The following is a 21,017-nucleotide window of genomic DNA, read 5'->3' on the forward strand; positions in this document are numbered from 1 at the left end:
TGAGAATGATTTATACATACCAGTTACTTAAGCAAACAGCTGAAAATAGCAAAGGAGTTGCAGGTATTCCTGGAACATCCCCCCCACCCCCCAGTTTTTCCAACACAAAAGTACCACGGGCTGCTGGCACTGCTCAGCTGGCCAGCTCTACAGATTTTATTGGTATTTAGGCGAGGCACTCGTGTCTCTGCGCACAGAGGGAGGCACAGAGCCCAGCACGTCACTGCGCTGGCAGGGGCTGCGCCAGGTGCAGCGGGGGGGCCGGCAGGGGCCAGCCCTCCTGGTGGTTCTGCAGCAGCCGGTACAGCTGCTTCAGGTGGGCCACGATGTTGTCCTTGATGTCGGGCGTGGAGATCTGCAGCCTGACGCTGCCGCTGTCAAACGAGCGGGTGAAATCACCCGAGAACATCTCGTAGATCATCCGGGCCACGACGGGGATGACCTGCGGGAGAAGAAGTCGGCGTTTTTAGGCTCACGGTCACACAGTGCAGACTCCTGTGCAGGAACCCCGGCTGCAGGGGGTGTTTTCCACAATAGCCAAACACACGCAGCGTTTGTATTTGCTGTGACAAAACCCACCAGCCCCGTGGGGGTTCCCCAGAGTCAGTGGCCATGACAGGGAAGAGCAGATCTGTAGCACCCAGGGGCACTGATCAGAGCCAAGGCACCAGCCCCAGCAAGGCTGGCACGTGCCACTTCAGAGACTCCACTCCTACCTGCACCACAATCAGCTTCCGCTCCCGGGGTTTTCCATCAGGCCATTCTTCTCCAAAACAGAAGTAGATCTCATATGGTGGCTGTTTCTCAATTTGTCCCTTCTGATGGGCAATCAGCTCTAGGAAGAAAAGCAGAATGCTGTGGGGTTGTCCTCTTTCAGTCAGAAACACCCACCACATCCCACCTTGTTATACTGTCCCAGGTCTTACCTACACACTGTCCTTTGCCAGAGCCACCTCTTACACGTACACAATTACAGATTATGTTTTGCACCCAGAAAAGCTTTATTTAAAAGCAAAGCCCACCAATGTTCTTTGAGCGTTATATGACTGCACATTCATTTTCTCCTGATGTGCACCTGCTCCACAGTCCACTGAAGCCAGGGAAGCAGTGACTCCACACACCAGCAAACGAACTGGTGCATCCAGGCTGCTCCCTGGGGCAGACCACCCTTTCCAACAGTGCCACCAACTGCCCAGACCAGTATCCAAAGCTATTTTCCAGAAGCTGAAGCTACCTACCACTTAGGAACGTTTCCAGACAGAAGAGTTTGACTTTCTTTTGCCTCTCGATCAGGTTTGGTGTGGTGGAGGAAGGTGCACAAGGACCAGACCAGTACACCTTGCACTGGCAGAGCCGGACAGCGTAGATGGCATGGCCACTGACCTCCAGGATCAGTCCCCTGTCCATAACATCCAGCAGCCGACTGGTGAAGACCTTCTGCCTCTCATTGGTGATTTGCTCTGTTCCTGGAAACTTTACTTGCTCCAAACTGATGGGCCCGAAGAGCTCCTCCTGGTCTGGCATGGGACCCAGCTCTCCGTAGAAAAGCCTGCATCCCTGCGGGTTGCTGACAGTCGTCGTGGGTCCAGTCTCCTTTCCTCGGTATTCAAACTTGATTTCTAGGTCTGTCACTGAGAGAGAAACTGTCAGTGTGGCTTTCCCTGGACACTGGCGTGCACTGCATGCAGACACACACCACACAACCCATGCTACAATCCATGCTACAGCCAGAGGGATGATTACTCCAGACACAGCTCTCCACGCTAACAAGCAAATAGCCACAGGGAAAAAGGAAAAACTATTATTTTTTTCCCCAAATACAAGGACAGGAGCCCTAAAAATCCACCTACGTACTTGGCAGAGAGCTGATCCAGAGCTCGGGGCTGCTGAAGAAGTCGTGCTGCAGTGCAGTTGGGGGCATTTCCATATCTAGAGGTTCATTCTTTGGCCACACCGCTTCAGGGCTGCAGTTTTCTGCGCTGGCTGGAGCCATGGGAGAATCTACAAAAAGGAAACAGTTCTTCTCTTCAGTGAGCTGAGATTTTATTTCAAGCATGCACCAATTTACAGGCAAATACCTTCACTAATACACTAGTATATGGCACCAACCATTGATATTAAGAAATGGAAATGTCTCTTGAATAGGGACATGCTGAGATTGATTCAATTCTTCCTCCTCTTCATCATCAAGATCGTTATCTTTTTCATCCCAGGGAGCTGAGCCAGTGGAACCTGTGAACAAGCACATCCTTGTGGGTGGTTGATCGCTGTGAAACACTGAAATGCATTTCTTGAAAAAATTAATGCAATCTTCATCTCAGCTTTGCACAAGCCTGGACAGTTTTTTGTGTACGTCCCTAATGTATGCAAATAAAAAAAAAACAAAAAGGAAAACCCTGATCTGCACAACACACAGTTTTCAGTTTAATATATAAATCTAGAAAGCTGAGGATAGAAACTATTGCCAACACTGGTTTAGCAGAAAGCATCCAACTGTACAGCTGTATGGATGCAGTGCAGGGGGCACACTGGGGGCAAAGTGCTCCAGGCTGAAGCACAACCAGGCTCAGCCACAGCAGCTGCTCCACGCTGCTCACGCAGGCAGCTGGAGAGTTAATGCTGGGCTTGGACAAATGCCTGCTCCCAACCCAGCCCTGTGTCAGCGAGGCCCTCACCTGGATTAATGATTGATCCCTGGGACTGCGGGATATCGCAGACTTCATAAATTTTAATAGGATTCATGGGCACCTCCTTGGTGCCATCGTACATCAGGTTGAACTCCCGGCTTTTGTTGAGAGCGCATCGGAGCTGGGCTTTCCACTTGGCAGGGTCTGGCTCGTCGACTCCTTCCTGGTACTTTCCTGTTTCCACGGCCCAAGCCTAGGGACAAAGTGCACTGTGCTCAGTCCAGGCCTCTCACACTGCACCTTTTATGAGAAATCAAATGTCCCCACAAATTCACTGTAAAACTATCTCACAGAAGGCTAAACTACCGCTCTTCTGACAAGAACAGAAATTCCTGCTTTAGTAGTTTTTCCCTGTAAAAGGAGGGGAGGAGCAGATTTATACACAAACCACCAAAAAACAGTAGCAATTCTGAGCATGCATCTTCATACAAGTTAAGAAAGTATAAATTGTCCAGGATTGTGCACTGAGTTTTTCCAGGGGTCTCAGGTTCAGGACCAAAAGTTGTTCTAGTTGTTTTTGACAGGGAGCCACAGCCTGTGTAGGAGGAATGGACTCAGTCACAATGGAGTGGAGGAGCAGCCCCAGACACCAGCTGGCCCTCTCCCTCTCTCACTCCAAGATCAGACTATCTGCCTCCAAGGCAGAGGCCAGAAATTCCTCAAAGGAGTGTAGGGGTTATAGTGAATCCCTTGGAATAAGAATAGTAGGGACAGCAGTGGTGAGTACTGGAAGCTTGTGGTGGATCTGTTAAGATTCATGTAACAGTATTTAATGGTTCACTGCCAAGAACAAGACAACTATCACATCCTAAAGCAGCAATGTTCCAGAGTCCACACAGTCAGACATTGTCAGGTGCCAGATGGTCAGAAAGGGTTAAAACACCTGACACTGTCTCAGGCAGAGCCAAGCTTGGCATCCAGGTGCACAAAGTGGCTTTTCTGAGGTCAAAGAAATAGGACAAAATGTGCCTGGAAACAGCCACCCAGATTCCTATCCAGCTCCTGGGCCAACAATTCAGGCCTTTGTGCCTGGTTAGGAGCCGTGGTGTTTCCCAGCTCTCCCTCCCTCACCTTGAAGATGGTGTTCTCCTCCTCGTGCTGCGGGCTGTGCCGCGTCGCGTGCTTCCAGGGGATCTGGAACCGCTTGGCTTCCCGGTTGAGCCAGATCAGGCCCGGGTACATCCCACTGTCCACCTGGGCCACCAGCCACGGCTTCAAGCGGACTCTTCGCGGGTGTAACGCCATCTACGAGAGACGGGGGTGACAGCAGAGCAGCTGCTACAGGTCACTTGAGACTCACGTGCTGTACAAAACGTTAATGTGATGACAAAGGGCCCCATGCCGTGGGGCTGCTGCTGTTTGACATGTTCCTGCACCCTGGAGCCACTGATGCAGCTCAGTGACTCTTCTGCCAGGAGGGACAAAGGCATCACAAAGTGGGGTCAGAGCTGTGACAAGGACTAATCACTGTTCCACGCGGTTGTGGCGTGTTCCTTGTGCTGGCTGAGCACACGGAGGGCGAACCCGAGCCAACCCCAGCTGGGCAGGAGATAAAGCCACAAACAAGCCACAGCAGGAACAGGCAGCAGAGTTTCAAAAGCCTCCATGTACACCCCAGTGAAGGGGCCCAGCTGTTCTGTCTCCTCTTCAGCCGTGTCAGACACACCAGGGAGAGAAACCAACGTGCTGAACCAGAGGCTTTTGCCCCAGCTGAGGTACAGGTGGAAGAAGCATCAGGCTCAAGCGGAGGGAAACATTTTATGAGTGACAGACTTTCCTCTTCATGCCTCTCTCATGAATGCTCTGAATGCAGCACAGTCATCTGCAAACAGCACTGGGCAATAATGACCAGGATGTTTATCCAAGGGACATGAACTGCAGGTCTGCACTCCTGCTAAAAATCAAGGGATGCTGACTTAACTTTCACGTTTTATAAAAAAACCCAAACAATCCTGCAGTTAACTGATCCAATCTGTTGTTGTTTAAGCAGCCCCTATTGCTACAAAGTTTGCAGCCAACCAACAATATTTTTCTTGTGCTGAACAGATACAAAACCAACCAACCAAAGCAAATGACTGTCCCTCTGTAGAAAGAGACACCATTTGGTATCTTTAGATTTTTGGGAGATTTTGGAGATTAATTTGTGAATTTGGAAACATCATGAGAAATGACAAATATTCTGATTAATAAAGCAGTTATAGGACAAGTAAAACCTTTGCCACGAGCTGTGAATAGTGCTGCAGGAGCTGCAAAATGTCTCTACTAGCAGAGACAGAGGAGATAAAAAAATCCTATCCAAGAACTAGTCTAGAAACAGGTTTTATTTGTTCAAATACCTGCAGATCCCATTCAGATGCAAGTGTTCACACAAAATTAATCTGAACACAACTTATTTTATCTGCTAAGTGAAGAAAACGTTCAGATTAAATTGCAAATGATCTTTAAGTAACAGTTTTAAAATGTGGTCCATCAAGGACGTGGGGACAGTAGCAGACTGCTTCCCAGGAGCTGCAAGGGATCAGAAAGCAATCATCAAAATCATTCTGTGCTTCTGAAGCTGCTGTATTCGTTACCCGTGTTGAAAATCCTGCCAGAATTCAGCTTTCAGCAGCGTTTTGCAGTCACAAAATCCAGCTTAATCCTGGGCTTAGAATTGAGACCAAACCCCACTATCGATTTCCCTTATGAAGGAAAAAAAAAAAAGTGACTTATTGTAACAAAACAACCCTAACTACAGCTTGTTTCCACCACCTCTTTCACACTCAACTTTACAAGGAGTCAGTCCCCTGTGCTTCTAATAACACACGCCGTGTACACACACCTTTGCAAGACCAAGAGCTACTTCAAACCCACGCACCAGGGAGAAAAATTTGTTCCTGTCTCAAACAGAAGTTCCTGGATCACACGGAGGGAGCAGCCATGTGGGGCTGGAACTATCCCTGGGGTCAGGCAGCCCGTGGATAGCCCACGTTACAATGCTTTATGACCTTTTATCACCAGCGACTTGTTGACACGATAACAGAGAGCAAATCAACTTGAATCCCATTGCTGGGCTCAGACAATGAGTCAACCTCTTAAAACCTTCAACTTCGATCCAGGGGGGTCCACTAGTGCCAGAGGCTGAGCTTGGGAACGTCGGGACACTGCTAATGGGATTGGCCAGGGGAGGCTTGGTCCTCGCTCCAGACTCCTCAGTGCACACACCCAGGGATCCTTCAGTCTCCTTTATTCCCTCTCAAACCGGCTGTGGCAGGGGGGTAACCAGAACATCCCTGTGCTGCTCATGCATCTCTGCTCAGTCGTGCAGTTAATCCCTGTACCCCAATTATTATTCAGTCACACGTTTTTCCTCGAAGGGAAGACATTCACCCCCAGAAGAACAACTCCAGCCGGCTCGGGAAGCAGCAGCATCCTGCAGCCCCTTCCCTCAAGGGCTGCAGACGAGTGACCAAGGTCAGGAGAGCCCTGGCTGACTGCGGGGACTCTGGGGGGGCCAGCATGGGTGACAACACGGGACACACCAGGAAAACAGAACCCGGCGCCTGTCTCAGTTGTGCCGGTGTCTCCACTCCCCCCAGCACCCCCAGGGCTCCTGCTCCACCCCGGGCATGAAGCCTCTGCAGGAGGAAGGGTCTTCTCCAGGTTCATCGCAGAGCTCAGACCTTCCTCATCACCCCTGCTCGATGACACCACCCTCTGTTTCGGGGGTTTGTGTCCCTTTTTTCAAAGGCAAGAGGCTCAACCCTTCACACGAGCATTCCTACAGAGAAAGAGGCTGAATTTTTCATCTGCTGGTCCAACACCTACCACCTCTCTATACGGGTAACCTGTAGCTCCCACGTTTCAGAGATCTGGACATCCCCTTTCCTGCAGCCCCCCCTGCCCTGCGCAGGGCGAGCAACACCCCCGGAGCACCATTAACCCCTACAACTCACAGCTCCCGCAGCCCAGCCTGGTCACCTCAGCCCTCTGCCAGGAAGAGCCGTGAGTTACCGATAATTTGGGTTCTCAGGAAAGCAACAACCACGCTCTGAAAACACCCACCGGGGAACTGGGCGGGGGGGAACGACAAATACCACCCTTGCCCCGACTCCAGGCCACGGTTTGCACCAACTGGAAAGACGTAGCCCTGGGCTAACCCGGCACAGGCGGCGGGAGCAGGTGGGGCAGGAGCGATCAGTGGAGGTTTTTCAGCCGCTTTTACCCTCCCCGTTGCCCTCGGGACCCGACGAACCCTCCTCGGCCCGCTCCGGAGTCCCCGCGTCGGACGGGGCTTGGCGGAGCGCGGTTCCCGACGCGGGGCTCCTGGACCGGGCCCGTCCTACCGCGCAACGCGACCCACACCCCGCGCAACGCGACCCACACCCCGCGCAACTTACCGCTCGGACGGGCGGGGACCGGCTCCGCACCCAGGGCTGGGCAGGGGGGCTTTGGGCCGCCCCGCGGGGCCGGGGCGTGGGCGCAGGAGCGGAGCGGGGCGGCGCCGGCAGCGGGGCAGGGGAGCGCAAACTCCGCGCAGGCTCCGCGCACACTCCGCCCTCACCTGCCCAGGTGCGCCGGGCGCAGCCGCGGGACCGCCCGCCCCGCCCACGGCCCGGGGGGGGAGGGGGCTCCGCTCCGCACCCGCGGAGGAGGAAGAGGAGGGATGGGGGGCTCGGGGCTGCGGAACCGCCGCGTGTGCGTGTTTCCCCCGCCCCAGGGCAAGCGCAGCTCTCGCGCCCCCGTCCCCCCACCCACGTCCCTTTTCTTGTTGTTGTTGTGTTTTTTTGTTTGATTTGTTTTTGTTTTAATGGAATATTTAGGAAATAAAACATCAAGTTCCCGTTTGCGGTGGTGGGTTTTTTTTTGGTTGTTTTTTACTGTTCCCAGCTGCAGCGCAGCCGCCCCGCCGCGGAGCAGAGGCAAAGCCGGGAGCTGCGGTTACCGCAGAGCCACGGGCTCGCAGCTCCGTCGGGAAAGTCTAAACAACGTCCCTCCCCTCTGTCCCTGCTCAGACCCACCCGGGGCTGGGAGGGGGGCCGGAGGCATCGCCCCCCAGCCCGGCTGCAGCCTCTCGTCTCGTATGTTCCCTTCCTAGGTGGAGAGTGTGACTCAGTGGTGAATCTTGGTTTCAAGAGATCAGACATCCATTCCCTGCTCAGTTTCAGTGGATCAAACAAAACAAGACGGTGGGAATTTCCCTTCTCCTTCCCATCATGAACACCACGGCTGGATCCTGAATTTGGAAAGGCTCAGTGCCAAGACTTTGGAACTATGGAAGAGTTTTAGAATCTTCACACACAAAGAAAGGGCAATTCTGCATCTTTCTTGGCAAATTGGCCCTGTAAGGTAAGTATTTCAGGCTCCATTCAGCACTGAAATGTGGCCACTCAGAGGTAACATTTAGCAGGGCTTCATCAGTGCAGAGTAAAATCTTTCTGGCAATAAACAGAAGGCAGCAGGTGACACGCATAGGTCAGCAGGGTTTGCAGTGGGACAGCACTGAAATGACAGATTTTAGATGGGTTTGGTTAGTGGTCTCTGACCATTTCTGATGTGCAAAACAAGGGACAGCTGCTCCTGTAACAACACCCTCTATCCCATTGTTATTCTTGCTGTAGAAGAATGTTCACCAGTTTGGCCAATTTGGTGAGCAACTGGGAAGTGATGCACAGAGCTGGACTGAACTCCCAGCCAAAGTCTGAGGGATCTTTAACCTCCCCTCAAACAGGTCAGCCCAAAAGCTGCCTCATTCCTCCTGCCCTTCCTGCCTGGAGGTGGGTGCGTTCCGGGATGCTCCAGGTTTGCTTTCCCCTCTGGTCCAACGCTGGGGCAGCTTTGGGAGCAAACCCCGGCAGTGATGCTGCACACTCCCCACACACCCCTGGAGCAGCTCTGGGCAGAGCTTGGCTCTTTCTAGGACATTATAAGGACACTTGGGAGTGCCCAGCACACAGAGTGGTCTGAGGGCAGGTCAGGGGTATTTCAAATAAAAGGAGCAATGCAGCACCAGGACTTGGCCAGGGCTGCCCAGCGTGGGCGAAGGAGTGAGTCTTGCCTCCAGTTTCATTGAAGCTGGTCCTCTGGCTGGGCAGCTGTGCCTGCCTCCACCCTGTGCCTTTGTTACCCTTACCTAGTGGTGAGGCAGATGCCAAACACATGAGTCTTCCCAACCCTCCGCAGGGTTTGGGTTTTTTTTTTTCCCCCTTGAGTTTCTACCAGGCCGTGCTGAAGCATGTGGCAGCATGTCAGGTTAGTGAACTGATGGGAAATACACTGTCTTTTTCCATGCTCTTGGCTGGGAAACTCTGCAGCTTTTCAGCTCTATAGGTGATAATCTAGGGATAGCTCATTAGGCAGCACATGTAAATCAGATGTTACCTGGTTACATCTAATAATCCAAAGTGTTCACTGACATGAAGCATTGATGCAAAACCCTCAGACAGCTCCAACCTCTTTACTGTAGTGTTTCTAGACATCATTCTTTTTAGTTTCCTCTGCTTATGTTGACCTCTATCTGTGTGTTGTTTTTTTCAAATCAAATGAAGAAATCCTTTGGCTGATAAACTGTACTTCAAAAAGTGACATTGTGCTGGCTGAAAGACAGCAGCCCTGTCAGTACAGTCTGCAGAGCACACACACTTTGGACAATGAGAGTATATACAGAGGAATTATCATACCAGGAGCTATAGGATTTAATTTATTTCAGTGCCAAATTACCATCAGGACTTTTATCAACACGATTGTATGTCATGATACCTGCAATAGCACCAGCCAGACTTTGTAACCCAGGTCTCCTGCAGTCCTTTGTTCCTAGCTGGAAAAGACTGTAGTCATCAAAACAAAGGGGAACCATTTTCTCTCCTGGGAACAGATCACTAAGTTCCCATAAGGCAAAACACAATTATGCAATGAGGCAAGAGAACATCCTGGGCATGTGGAGTCTTGTTGGGTGCTCTCAGCACTCACATTCCAGCACGCAGCCTGGGTGCAGGAGCAGCACAAAATGGTGAAAGGCTCCACAGCAGCCCCGGCAGAACTCCTGTGCTGCAGGGAAAAGGGCCACCAGCCCTCCTAAGGCCTGGCAGCAGCACCTGGACCTTTTGAAAGCTGTTTCACACCCAGAGAGAGGACCCATGGCCTCACCAGGGATTGACCAAGATGAATCAAGAAACACCATGGAAAGAAAAAGCTGTTTCTTTACATGGTGTGTGTCACTGGGCATGGGGAAATGGACAGTGCCACAGAACGACTTTCCAAAACCCACAGTGACTGTGGCTGCCAAAGACTTCTTTCTAGTAGGTCTAGCTAAGAGACAAGTGCTGGGGAGTAGATCCAGAGTAACTTTTTGTAATGACCCAGTCCTCAAGCTGCTCTGCTGCAGAAAAGGGACCTCAGAGTCAGGGACTGACACTTGGTGAAGCATTTACAAAAGGAAGGGCTGAGTTTATTAGCCATGTTGCATTGTTCAAGGCACAAAGATAGACAAACAGGTTTCCTCTACATTATTAGATAAAAATATACCTTTTTTGTTGAAAGAGAGCAGTCTTCATCTTCTTGGTAACTCCTCTGGCCCTTCCCCATGCATCACCTGTACTACTGAGATCTTCATCTTGCTTAACGAAGCCAGGCATTGCCTGGCCATGCTCCTGTACAGAAGTGCAAAGTTGTACCGGGCTCCTGCAGCTTTATCTACCTCTATATGTACAAACTCACATGTGATGCCACTGATGGGTCACTTGCAAGTGTGAGCAGATTCAGAGCAAATCCTGTTTCTACAGTGGGGTTTAAATGACTGATTCTTAACTGGTGTTTTTCCATGGGAGAAACTCTTCTTTCCACACCACCACCAAAAAAAAAATGTTTCATAAAAGCAAGCAGCCTAAATCCTTGAGTCTTAACATTACTAGGTTAAGGAGCCTGTTGTTACATATTAGTGTTACTCCAATCCTCTTAAAAGGAGAATCCCACCTGTATGTCAACCTGGTTCAGGCACATTTATAGCTACAGGTAATTGCTTTCCAGCTGACACAGGTAATGGCTGGATATAGAGTACCTGGGATGCTATAAATAAAAGCTGATGGTTCCGACAAGGAAATGAAGGAACCAGATTGGGTTGTCAACAGAAAGGAGGGCTGGGGGTGTCTGCTGCTAGGCTGTGGTGAGTGGTGGCAGAACAGCGAGAGGCCAGGGCAGAGCTGGGGGGGGTGTGTGAAGTACAAGTGGGAAGCAATGTTTGGTGGTGAGGGAGAGCAGGGGGAATAATTCAATGGATAAAGGCACCAAAGGGGGAGGGGGTTGAGGAGAAGGCAATGCCCTAAAAAATAGGGAAATACAATGCTCCTGTTATTTTTAACTGAGAACTTTGAGAGTGAATTGTGAAAAGCAGAGAAATATCCATATTTGTATCTCAGCATGTTTACTGGTTCTCCTCATCACTTTATATGCAGCAAAGCCTGTAGCAGACATTCAGTTCACTGTATATATCAGCAGGGTTTTGGATGCAAGTAATGTTAGTTGTGTGCTCACTTTTTCAGGATTTCCTCTCTGTAGTGGCTGGTTACTATGCTCTGTTTCCCTGAAACAACAAGTATCCCCACAAGCAGGGAGCACAGGCCAGTTTTGAGCAGTTAATGCTGGGAAAGGCCCCTTAAATCCCTCGTTTCCCTTAGAAAGTCTGGAGTAAAGTGAGTGGGGCTGTGCACTGTGTGTAAGGGGAGCCTGGGGTCACAAATTATTCAACATGAAGGTATTAACATGCAGGGGGACCCTGAGCCTCTGGAGCCTGTTCCTAAATAGGGCACAGCTCAGAACATCCAAAGGCCTTGGTGACTAATGGGTGGGAATCTCCTAATGATCTTAGTTATTTTTAAACTTGCCTGGTACCACGTGTTGTTCTTCCCCACTGCAGAGAGGCAGGAGTGCAGAAAAGTAGGAGTGCAACCAGCTCGGGGGCACACGGCTGGGGTGAGCCTGGGGAGGAAAGAGGCAGAAGAACAGAAAGCAGCAAAACAGAAGGTGAAATAGCAAGAGACAAGATTAAAGTCGAATAAAGGCACAAGACAGAGAGAAGCAAAAGAGCAAAGGACAAAAGAGTGAAGGTGGTAAAAGGACAATATAAGTCAAAGATCTTGGCAGTGTTTTCCTTTTGTTGCTTCTGTTTTTTAACCTTGATTTACAGAGCAAGATGGGTCAGCAGTTCACCAATGCTGCAGGGGAGCAAACAGAGATGGATGTTGCTGAACTGCAGGAATGGTATAAGAAGTTTGTGATAGAATGTCCCAGTGGGACCCTCTACATGCACGAGTTCAAGCAGTTCTTTGGGGTCCATGATGACCGTGAAGCTTCGGAGTATGTTGAAAACATGTTCAGAGCTTTCGATAAGAACGGGGTAAGTGATGAGGAGCTGCTACAGTTTTTTGCCTAATAATTCACACCTATTTCTTCTCTAATTTGAAGGTGTTTTGATGCAGCTCCCACCCTTGTTACCATGCTTCATGAGAATAAAGCAAGGGTGATGGACCTGCTAGGGCAGGAGAAGAGCATGCCCTGCACCAGTCTGTATGGGCTGGATGGATCCTCTGGTGGATCCATACACAAACTAAGGACAGAATGTTCCCTTAAGGGACTAGGGATGGATTAAAAGGTTGAAATTCAGGCAGTTGCATTTTAGGACAGTATTGTTGACAGATTCTTAAATAGCAAAGGTTGCTATGTGGGGAAAAAATGATCTGTTATGCTAGAGGAGGATTTAAAATGCAGGAAAGGCTTGTTACAGAGTGGAGGCAGTGTGTGCCACACGGTGTGTGCAGTGCCCAGGTGGCAGGGAACAAAACACTATTTCAGCTGCTCACAGTGAAGGAATGCTGAACAATTCAGACATTCTGGTTTTGATTCCCTTTGCTGTATTTGTTATCAGACACCTGGGGAAAGTGGGCTTTCTGGTTTAGTAGCAGTTCATGCATACCCATGTGTTGGTGCAAAAGAGCCTGGTGCTGGCCTGTGGTGCTTCAGAGTCTAAAGAAACATGATGTGGTTGCCTTTCTTGTCTTGAAATGGGAAGGCAGTGCTTGCCAAACTGCAGTTTTGTTCTTTTTCTGAAGCTCTTGATAACATTGAAAGGATGGGGCTGTTGGCTGCTGGATGGCAGCAGGAAAAGGGGAGACAAGTCTCTCATCTCTCAGATACAACAATTTCCCTCAGCCTTCCTTTGAAACCAGGGGCAAAATCACATTGGGGTGGTAAAAAAAAAGCTAGTTTGTGAGAATGGATTACAAAAACCCACGTGAGATGTGGGCAGGTCAGCCTTGTCTCAGAAGTTGGCAAAACCCAGATTCCTGTAGAAAACTGAAGGTCCTGCAGCAAGGGTTGTGGAGCAAATGGTGTGCAGAAGAGGCAAAGCCCATTCCCAGTTTATGGGAGTTTTCCTAGTGAAAACAAACCCAAACAAACAGGACACGTTTCTAAGGGATGTTGGTACTTACATCTATGAACAACATCAAATTACTCCTGAGTTCTTGTGTTTACCTAAAAATGCCTCTGGTAAATGATCAGTTGAGCAGGGCTGAGCAAGCTGAAGGATTAGTAGTAGTATGGTAAGGAAATAAAAAACAATCCTGAAGCCTTTTCATGCTCTGTATGTGTAACCACATACAGTAACCACAGAGGTTCAGGAGGTGGGTAACTCGGATCTCCCAGGAGGGTGACACAGAGCCGGGCTTAGCCCTGGGGACAGTGGTGACCTGCATGAGGGCCATCTGCTGGAGGCTGCTGGGGGAGCCCTGCAGCCCTTCACTGCTGAAGCTTTGAGGAGGATGAGCACTCGATGGGAACCCTTTATTGGGGGTGTTCCTGCTGCCCCCTTTGGAATGGTGAGATGGTCCTTGTCTGTCTGACTCGGGCAAATCAAAATTAAATGAGGTGAAGGGTGGCAGGAAGGGGCAGTGGGGGGTCTTGGTCTCAGTGAAGCAGCTGAGGTTGTCGAGAATGGCAAACCCTTCCCAAAAATGTCAGTGCTCACCTGCTCCTCATCCTCCATGGGATCCATCAAGAGCCATTCCTCTGCTTCTGTCTCTGCAGGACAACACCATTGACTTCCTGGAATATGTAGCTGCCTTGAATCTTGTTTTACGGGGCAAACTGGAGCACAAGCTGAGGTGGACGTTCAAAATATATGACAAGGATGGGAATGGCTGCATAGATAAACCTGAGCTGCAGGAAATTGTTGAGGTAAGTAGGCATTGCCTAATCACTTACTGGAGCAATCTCAGCTCCTCGGGAATGCAATGGAGTGTGTGGGGTTTGTGATAATCAGGTTTCGAGGCAGCTGTGGGCAGTGATGAAGGGAAAATGCCTGGACCTTGGTGCAAAGGGTCATGTACTTGGAGGCTTGGAGACCGATGGGGAGGCTGTGGGATAGCAGGGCTCTGCTGCTGCTGAAGCTGCAGAAATGCAGCATCCAGGTGCTGTTGTGGAGTTTCTGTATCTCTGCTCTGCCTTTTCTTTCAACTTTTTTACACCAAGATTCATTGCACTGGCCAGTGGAAGGGGTTTCATCCCATGCTCCTGAAATGTTTCCTGCCCAAGTAGCTGGTGAGAATACACTGAGAGGCACAATTAGTACGAGAACACTTTTTGTAATTATTCCTTTCTAGGTTTCTGTTATGTTCTGCACTTAGCTTTAATTATTGTCTGTATGAGAGGAGACATGGGGCTCAGCAGGCAGCCAGACACAGGGTCCCTGGGTTCTTCTTTAGGTAAATATCTTGGAGACTGTGCTGGCATCACCCTGGCACTTCCAGGAGCTGTTATCTCCACAGCAGAGCTTGGGAGGCTGAATGGTGATCAAACTCTTCAGGATCTTGGGTGCAATGCAGTGTCAAGAAAACATCAGATGAAATTTGTGGGAAGCACAAACTGGGCTGGGAAGTGTGACCAGCTTGTTACCTGTGCCACCAGCAGCAGGTGTGGGGATCTTGTCTGGAGCAGACTTAGTTCTAGCTTGAGGTCAACCAGGAATTGGCTAGAGCCTTTTAGGCCCTTGCTTATCCCCTCTCTGGGAAGACTTCAGACAAAACCCTTCAGCCTAAGGAGTAGAGTTAATAATGAACAGGTGGTTGTCATGGAAAGGAATAGATAAAATCTGCCCCTTGCCAGTGACAAAGTGGAACAGAAACTGTGGGTCAAAATATGTGCTAATACAGGTTTGATCTTGCAGCTCAGGCACAGGTTTCCTGGGAGAGAGGGCTGGCTAAATCCAGAGGTGCTTGGCCTCAGATGTTAGAAAAATCATACTCAGAAGCAGGATAATTTTCCTGTCAGAGAAACCCTTGCCATGTTATTTGCAAAGGAACCCTGAGGCCTGACCAACATGTGGAAGGGAAATAGGAGGCAGCAGCTTCAAAGAGCACATGAAGCAACCCAGTGTGTGTGAGGTCAGTGGTTTCAGCAGATCTGGGGCTGTCGAGTGGCAGATCTTTCTAGAGAGGTGAAAACATCACAGCCTTGGTGAAAGCCCTTCGCACTGTTGGGAAGGCAAAGGAGTTCACTGCTGCTCATTTTCCTGTCCTAACCTGTGAACTCTTTCTCAGGCTATCTACAGGCTGAAGAAAGTGTGTAAGTCGGAGGAGGAGGAGGAGGGGACTCCTCTGCTGACTCCAGAGGAAGTTGTGGACAGGATATTTCAGTTAGTGGATGCGAATGGGGATGGTAAGTGACCAATGGCTCAGCCTGCAGTCATGTAATGAGGAGTTATCTGTGCTGAGCAGGTTGCCTTTAATTGCACCTATCAATAAATCACTCAGGACTACTGTGTTACTCACACTAGACACACTGGGTTTGGTTCTCATCTGTTTGTTAGAATCAAGAATAATTTTGTGCAATAGGAGGAAATGATATTTGTTTTTATCTTAATATCAAATACTTGGGCTGTATCCAGCTGGGTTTTGGGGGCACACAGATCCCCTCCTCTGAAGCCAGGTCCCAGTCCCAGTACAAATAGCCTGGGTGAAGCCCAGGGCTCCAGCAGCACCAGGGCTTGCAGGATCAGACTTGCAATCTCCTGGAGCAGCCTGTGGGATCTAACGCAACACTCGGTGTTGGCCAAGGGGCTGGGGCAGGTGTGAGCTTGGCTTAGAGTATTTTCTGAAACTTAGATGACTTTTTCTTCCTCGTCTTGTGTCTTATCTGCCATGTTTGTCTCTTCATCTGGTGTCGTCCTCATCTCACTCACAGGTCAGTTGTCTCTTGACGAGTTCATTAATGGGGCCAAGAAGGACAAGTGGGTGATGAAGATGTTGCAAATGGATGTAAACCCCGGGGGATGGATCTCTGAGCGTAGGAGAAAGAGTGCTTTGTTCTGAGAATTCCATTTTGATACAGCTGATAATGTGATGCTGACTGTGACTGGCTCTCTTACTGCAGGCTGGTAGTAGCTTTTCTTTTGAACAAAATCTTGGCATCCAGATGAAAACTTCAGTGGTTTAAGAAGCCATATCTCACTGTAAAATCCATGTGCTGCCTACTGCTGGTACCCAGAGACTATTTTTGCCCTATGAATAAGTCTTTCTGTGTACACAATACCGTGTTTGCCAGCTCTGGTTTTTTGTTACACCCCAAGGAACAAACCTCTTGTGGTTTTACTGCAGTAGATCCTGGGCAGGGTTTTAGTCTGGTGACAGATGGGATTGGGAAGGAGGGAATCCTGTTGCAGTGTTGCTGTCTTCAGTGCAGACCAGTGTTTGCAACATTCCACCTGCAGAGGTACAAACACATTGAACAAGAAGTGATGATGAAAGGGTGCTCTGGGGTCAGTATGTGTATTTAGTAGATTATGTTACTACTAATGCAAGGTTATTGAACACCTACACTATGAGGGCACAGTGCTGTGGGCTGGGCAGTGGGAGTGGAGCCTCCTTACATCCCCCTCCTGTGGACCTGGGTCTGCTCCTTGTACCTGCTCAGACACTTGGGTTCCTGGGAAGCTGCAAAATGTCCTTTCCAAACACTGAGCAGCAGTGGAAGTGGCACCTCTTGGGATCTGCTGTGTTGGACTGGCATGAGTGTGATGCTGCTCCATTTGAGCTGGTTTCTTATTGGATCATCCCCCTAGAACAGCTTCTCCTGCTCTGAAGACTGAAAGAGCTCAAGAAGCTCCAGGACTTACATGGCACATGGAAGAGTTTTGTGTGGAAGGAGAGAGAAGGGAAGAGCAGAGTTTGGCTTGGCAGTGTCTGCAGCGAGGGGATTAGTGCTGCTGTGTTGGCAGGACCACGGAGAGGAGAAAGTGAAGAAGAATCTGAGTTACTTAAGTAGTGCCAGTGGTTTTACACTGGACTCAATTAGCCACAAATGACAAATAAAATACACACAGGTTGTAGGCTGAGCTCTGCTATTCTTATGGCTAACCCATATTCCTCCATAGGTGTGTGTATGTGGAAAGAGATTTTGAGTTGAACCAATATTTTAGTTCACTTTTGTTGGAATATTTGCAAGAAAACTTTCCCCAGGAAACACAAATTTGTCTGTTCAGTTTTCCCATGAGCTCAGTGGGCCAAGTCATACCCATGAAAATATTTGCAAACCTTTCAACTGTGACTGTGAAACCTTTCATTAGTTGAATACTTTGCTGGTTTGTGGTCTTGTCAATTTAGCTGATGTTTAAATTCAGGAACATGAGGAAGGATTCAGGGTAAGACATAGTCAGTGACAGAGTTCAAATCCATACACATTTCTACTTCTAAACAGACTTTCTAAGAGTTCTCAGTAAATGCACACAGCTTGTGCTACTTGCCTGAGTAGATTAGACTCCTGGTTTCTGCTGCTGTAGGGCAGCTGGTTAGAGCTCACTGCAGTCAGGAGTTGATCAGCCAAATATCAGACAGAAGAATCTTGCTTCTGACTTGAGGGCCTGGAAGAAAATATCCACTTTACTGATTTGTTTTTTTTCAGCTTGTGGACAAATGTTTTCATGATAGGATACAAACCCCTAATTCCTTACATTTCAGCTTCTCAACCAGTGTCACACATTCTGCTCCTTGCACAATTTCTAACTTTCAAGTGGATGTTTTCTTACTGCAGAGGCAGTTTTCCTTAAATGCTTTGACCTTTCTTGTTCTGCTTAGCTGGGCAGGTCAGGCAGGAGCTGCCTGGTGTCCCCACAGCAGCAGTCCTCTGCTGGGGTGGTAGAGGGCATCCTAACACTGAGCACTCCGTCAGTTGTTGGCAGAAATTTTATAACACATGGATTTAATAAAGAATTATTTATTATAATTCTGTTTCATAGTATCTCTTTTCAACTTGGAATGAAGGTGGGGAAGTGTGTAAGCAGCTGCATATTGGATCAAAGTTGTAGTCTCTAAGACTGACATAATGAGTTTAAGGGAGGTGTGAAGTGTTAACAGCTAACCTGGGTCAGACAGATAGGAAGCAGAGATGGTGATGCTCTTGCAGAGCAGAGTAGAAAAGGAGTGGGGGAAAGCACGTGTATGATTAAAAAAAAAAGAAAATAATTGGAAGTAGTTGCTTTCAATCAAATGAGCTGATGGTGTTGCAGTGAGGTGGCCCCTGCCAGGGCTGAAACAGGAGCCTTGGAGCATTTAGGACCCAAAGTGAAGTGCTGGACTGGGCAGCTGGGTGGCTCTGGGCTGGCAGAGGTGTGTGTGGTGGGTGACACTTGTGTGGGTGGAAAACTGTTCCTTTTATCAGTCATGTAACCTTTTGACAAGAAATCACAAGGTGCTTTAGTCTTAGTCCTGTTAAATCCATAGGTATGAACAATTTGATCTCCTCCCAAACTCCACTCTTCATTCACATCACACTGCTGATGTCAGACACTGGGCATAATCCATTTTTCCAGACTTACAGCCCAGCTAGAATTGGATTTGACTGATCGGATTTCTTTTCAGTCTAAATTAGGAAACAAGATGGCTTGGAAAAGACAAATGCCATGTGAGTTTTTGCCATCTGCTCTGATGCTTGAGGCCTCTGAAGTTTAGTTTTGTGAAGGTGAAGTAATGAGGTGAGAGAGCTGAAGGTAAGACTGGTGCTGAGGGTGGCTGATGGGGGGGGCACCGTGGGACAGGAGCTAAGGAAGCATTGTACCTTGAAATACTGTGCCCAGCAGGTTCCTGAGATTCTGGAATGCTGCTTCCCACTGGACAGACAGGGAAACCCACCTAAGATCCCTCCCAGCCTCATCTGATCCATGGATCTGTGATTTCTGCCTCCCTCAAAAGGCAGAGGGGCCCTGCAGCTCCCACAGCATCGAACCCTGCTGTGCTGCAGCCCGTGCTGCTGCCATGGCCCCTGGGGGGTGGGTCCTGCAGACCCAGCACCCCTCTGATGGCAGCTCCTAAAAGAGCCTCTCCCACCCCCCCAGGGGCTGCACTGCCCCTCCCTCCCCACAGACACTGTCACCAGTGAGCAGCGTGTTGGTGGCACCTGAGCAGCCAGCAGCGTTTTGAAATTAATTACGCGTGAGCTGGGGCAGAGAGAGTCACAGTATTAGCTTCTAATTATTTTAAATTTGCTTTCTTAGCGGCTGAAAAAACAACCTTTGGGGAGAGACGCTGAGGTTTGTGAGGTGCCTTGGGCCAGGTGTCAGTTCTGAGACCTTGGGAGTCACTTTGTCTTTAGAAAGAGCAGCTGGGCTGGTCGGGGCTGCTGCCGGGGGGGGCTGCGAGTGTCTGCGGAGGGAGGGGGCACAGAAGCCCACGCTGAGCTCGGCTCCCCCCTCACTGCTGCTGGAAAGACAAAGTGCAGGAAGTTTTTGTGCCGGTTGCTGGTGGGGAAGTTAATTCTGCTGGAAGGGCTCTGATGAAACGCTCACAGGCTGCTCCCTCTCATCGGGGAGAAGTGGTGACTATTTTAATGAAGCCAAAGCAAAGGCTTCTGCACTTGCACGAGACTGCTAATTTGTCCTGCTGGAAACAGAATGAGCGGTCGAAAGAGAAGAAGCATAACCTGAAATAATCCTGTAAAATATCTTTATTAGTTTGCTATAAGATTGGAAGGACAAAAGCTTCCAGGTAAAACACCGTGAAGTGAAAAAGATGCACAGGAAAGATGGTCAGAAAGTTCCTTAGGAATTACAAGAACTCAGTGCTAAATAACGAGTCTTTCAGCTGTCAGGAAATCCTTCCTGGTGTCCTCTGCTGCCGCAGCATCGGACGAGGAAACTCCTCTCCAGGAGCAGCCCCAGCGCGATGTGGGGACCGTGGGTGACGCGGGGACAGGGGCGATGCGGGGGCGGGGGGTGATGTGGGAGGGAGGCAGCTGCTCCCCCCCCTGTGCGTGTCCCGCCTCCCGGGCTCGGCCCCTGCCGGTGGCACCGCTCGTTAGCTGAGCTCGCTGTTCCAGGCTGCTGGAATACCGGGTGACCTGTGGCTCCCCCGCCCTGGAGCGCTCCGGTGCCGGTGGGACCAGGCAACTCGCAGCCATCGTCGTTACAGCCACAAGATGCTCGAGGGTGCCACGGAGTGTGACTTGGAGGAGTTTAACCTTGTTTTGCAGGTGAGAAGACATGCAGGAATATTCCCACACACATTCAGAACTTTTCCCTCTCCGGTTGCTGCCGTTGCAGCCCTTCCAGGTATTTCAAGGGGAAACATGCCCTGAAAGCTCAGCTAGTTGTTAAAGAAAGGCACCATCCTATGGTTTTTATGCTTTTAAACAAAGAGCAACCACTGCCCTCGCTGCTCTACTACTCTCCTTTTTCCAGCTCGTGGGTGTTTTTGTCTTAAATTACCACTAATGATTGCTAACAATAAAAACAAATCGAGGAGCAAGTGGCCAGAACTGCTGATCTCGTGCTCTGGAGACACACCCGGGAAGAGGAGGTTCAGCTTTCATACCTGTGCCCTTGGGGACCCTCTCTCTGCAGGGCCACACACCGGGCAGCTCCGCTCCCTGCCGAGCTGCTGGCGATGGCCACGGCCCGGCGGGGAACGCTGAGGGTCTCGGGGTGCAGCACTGACCCCCTCGAGTGCTGCTGCTCCTCTGCCCGGGGGGCAGACCTTACCCCACCTCTGCTCAGCAGCAACGTCCCCAGCCCGCGGAGCGAGGGGCCCCGGGACAGACCTGGGGGGCTGGATGTTCCCAGCCTGGACCAGCCGGCCCTGGTGGCAGCTCCTTCCTTCCCTCTGGCGGCTGCGGGGCAGGGCCAGGGCAGTGCCTGCCCTCCCGGCACTGCCTGCCAGGGGAGCAGGGCCTCCGGAGCGGCTCCCGGTCCTTGTCCTCGTGGGATGGTCTGTGGCTGGTGGCGCTGGGACAGCTCAGCAGCTCTCACCACCGCGTTTCCTTGTAGTGATGCGAGGGGGGAGCTGCAGAGCCCGAGGGGAGGTGCTGGGGAAC

At 50.1% G+C, this 21,017-nt stretch overlaps 2 protein-coding genes across 3 annotated transcripts; one reads left to right on the forward strand and one right to left on the reverse strand.

Moving 5' to 3' along the window:
* Nucleotides 1–114: 114 nt before the first annotated feature.
* IRF6 (interferon regulatory factor 6) lies at nt 115–7,188 on the reverse strand. The gene is made up of 8 exons (XM_051639064.1): nt 7,067–7,188; nt 3,759–3,932; nt 2,676–2,880; nt 2,110–2,232; nt 1,855–2,001; nt 1,239–1,631; nt 717–835; nt 115–442 (listed from the first exon to the last, which is right to left on the reverse strand). The coding sequence occupies exons 2-8, from the start codon at nt 3,930–3,932 to the stop codon at nt 221–223; spliced, it is 1,383 nt and encodes a 460-aa protein (XP_051495024.1). The 5' UTR covers nt 7,067–7,188; the 3' UTR covers nt 115–220.
* Nucleotides 7,189–7,976: 788 nt separating this feature from the next.
* On the forward strand, nt 7,977–17,904 carry GUCA1B (guanylate cyclase activator 1B). 2 transcript variants are annotated; one of them, XM_051639069.1, is made up of 5 exons: nt 7,977–8,015; nt 11,848–12,057; nt 13,746–13,895; nt 15,257–15,374; nt 15,900–17,904. In XM_051639069.1, exons 2-5 carry the CDS (start codon nt 11,854–11,856, stop codon nt 16,025–16,027), a joined length of 600 nt encoding a protein of 199 aa, XP_051495029.1. In that variant the 5' UTR covers nt 7,977–8,015; nt 11,848–11,853; the 3' UTR covers nt 16,028–17,904. The 2 variants fall into 2 exon arrangements, with proteins under 2 accessions (XP_051495029.1, XP_051495028.1); XM_051639068.1 differs by lacking the exon at nt 7,977–8,015 and adding an exon at nt 11,595–11,767.
* The last annotated feature ends 3,113 nt before the right edge of the window (nt 17,905–21,017 follow it).

This window comes from Apus apus, chromosome 23 (assembly GCF_020740795.1).
Source record: "Apus apus isolate bApuApu2 chromosome 23, bApuApu2.pri.cur, whole genome shotgun sequence".
In the NCBI taxonomy this organism is placed as follows: domain Eukaryota; kingdom Metazoa; phylum Chordata; class Aves; order Apodiformes; family Apodidae; genus Apus; species Apus apus.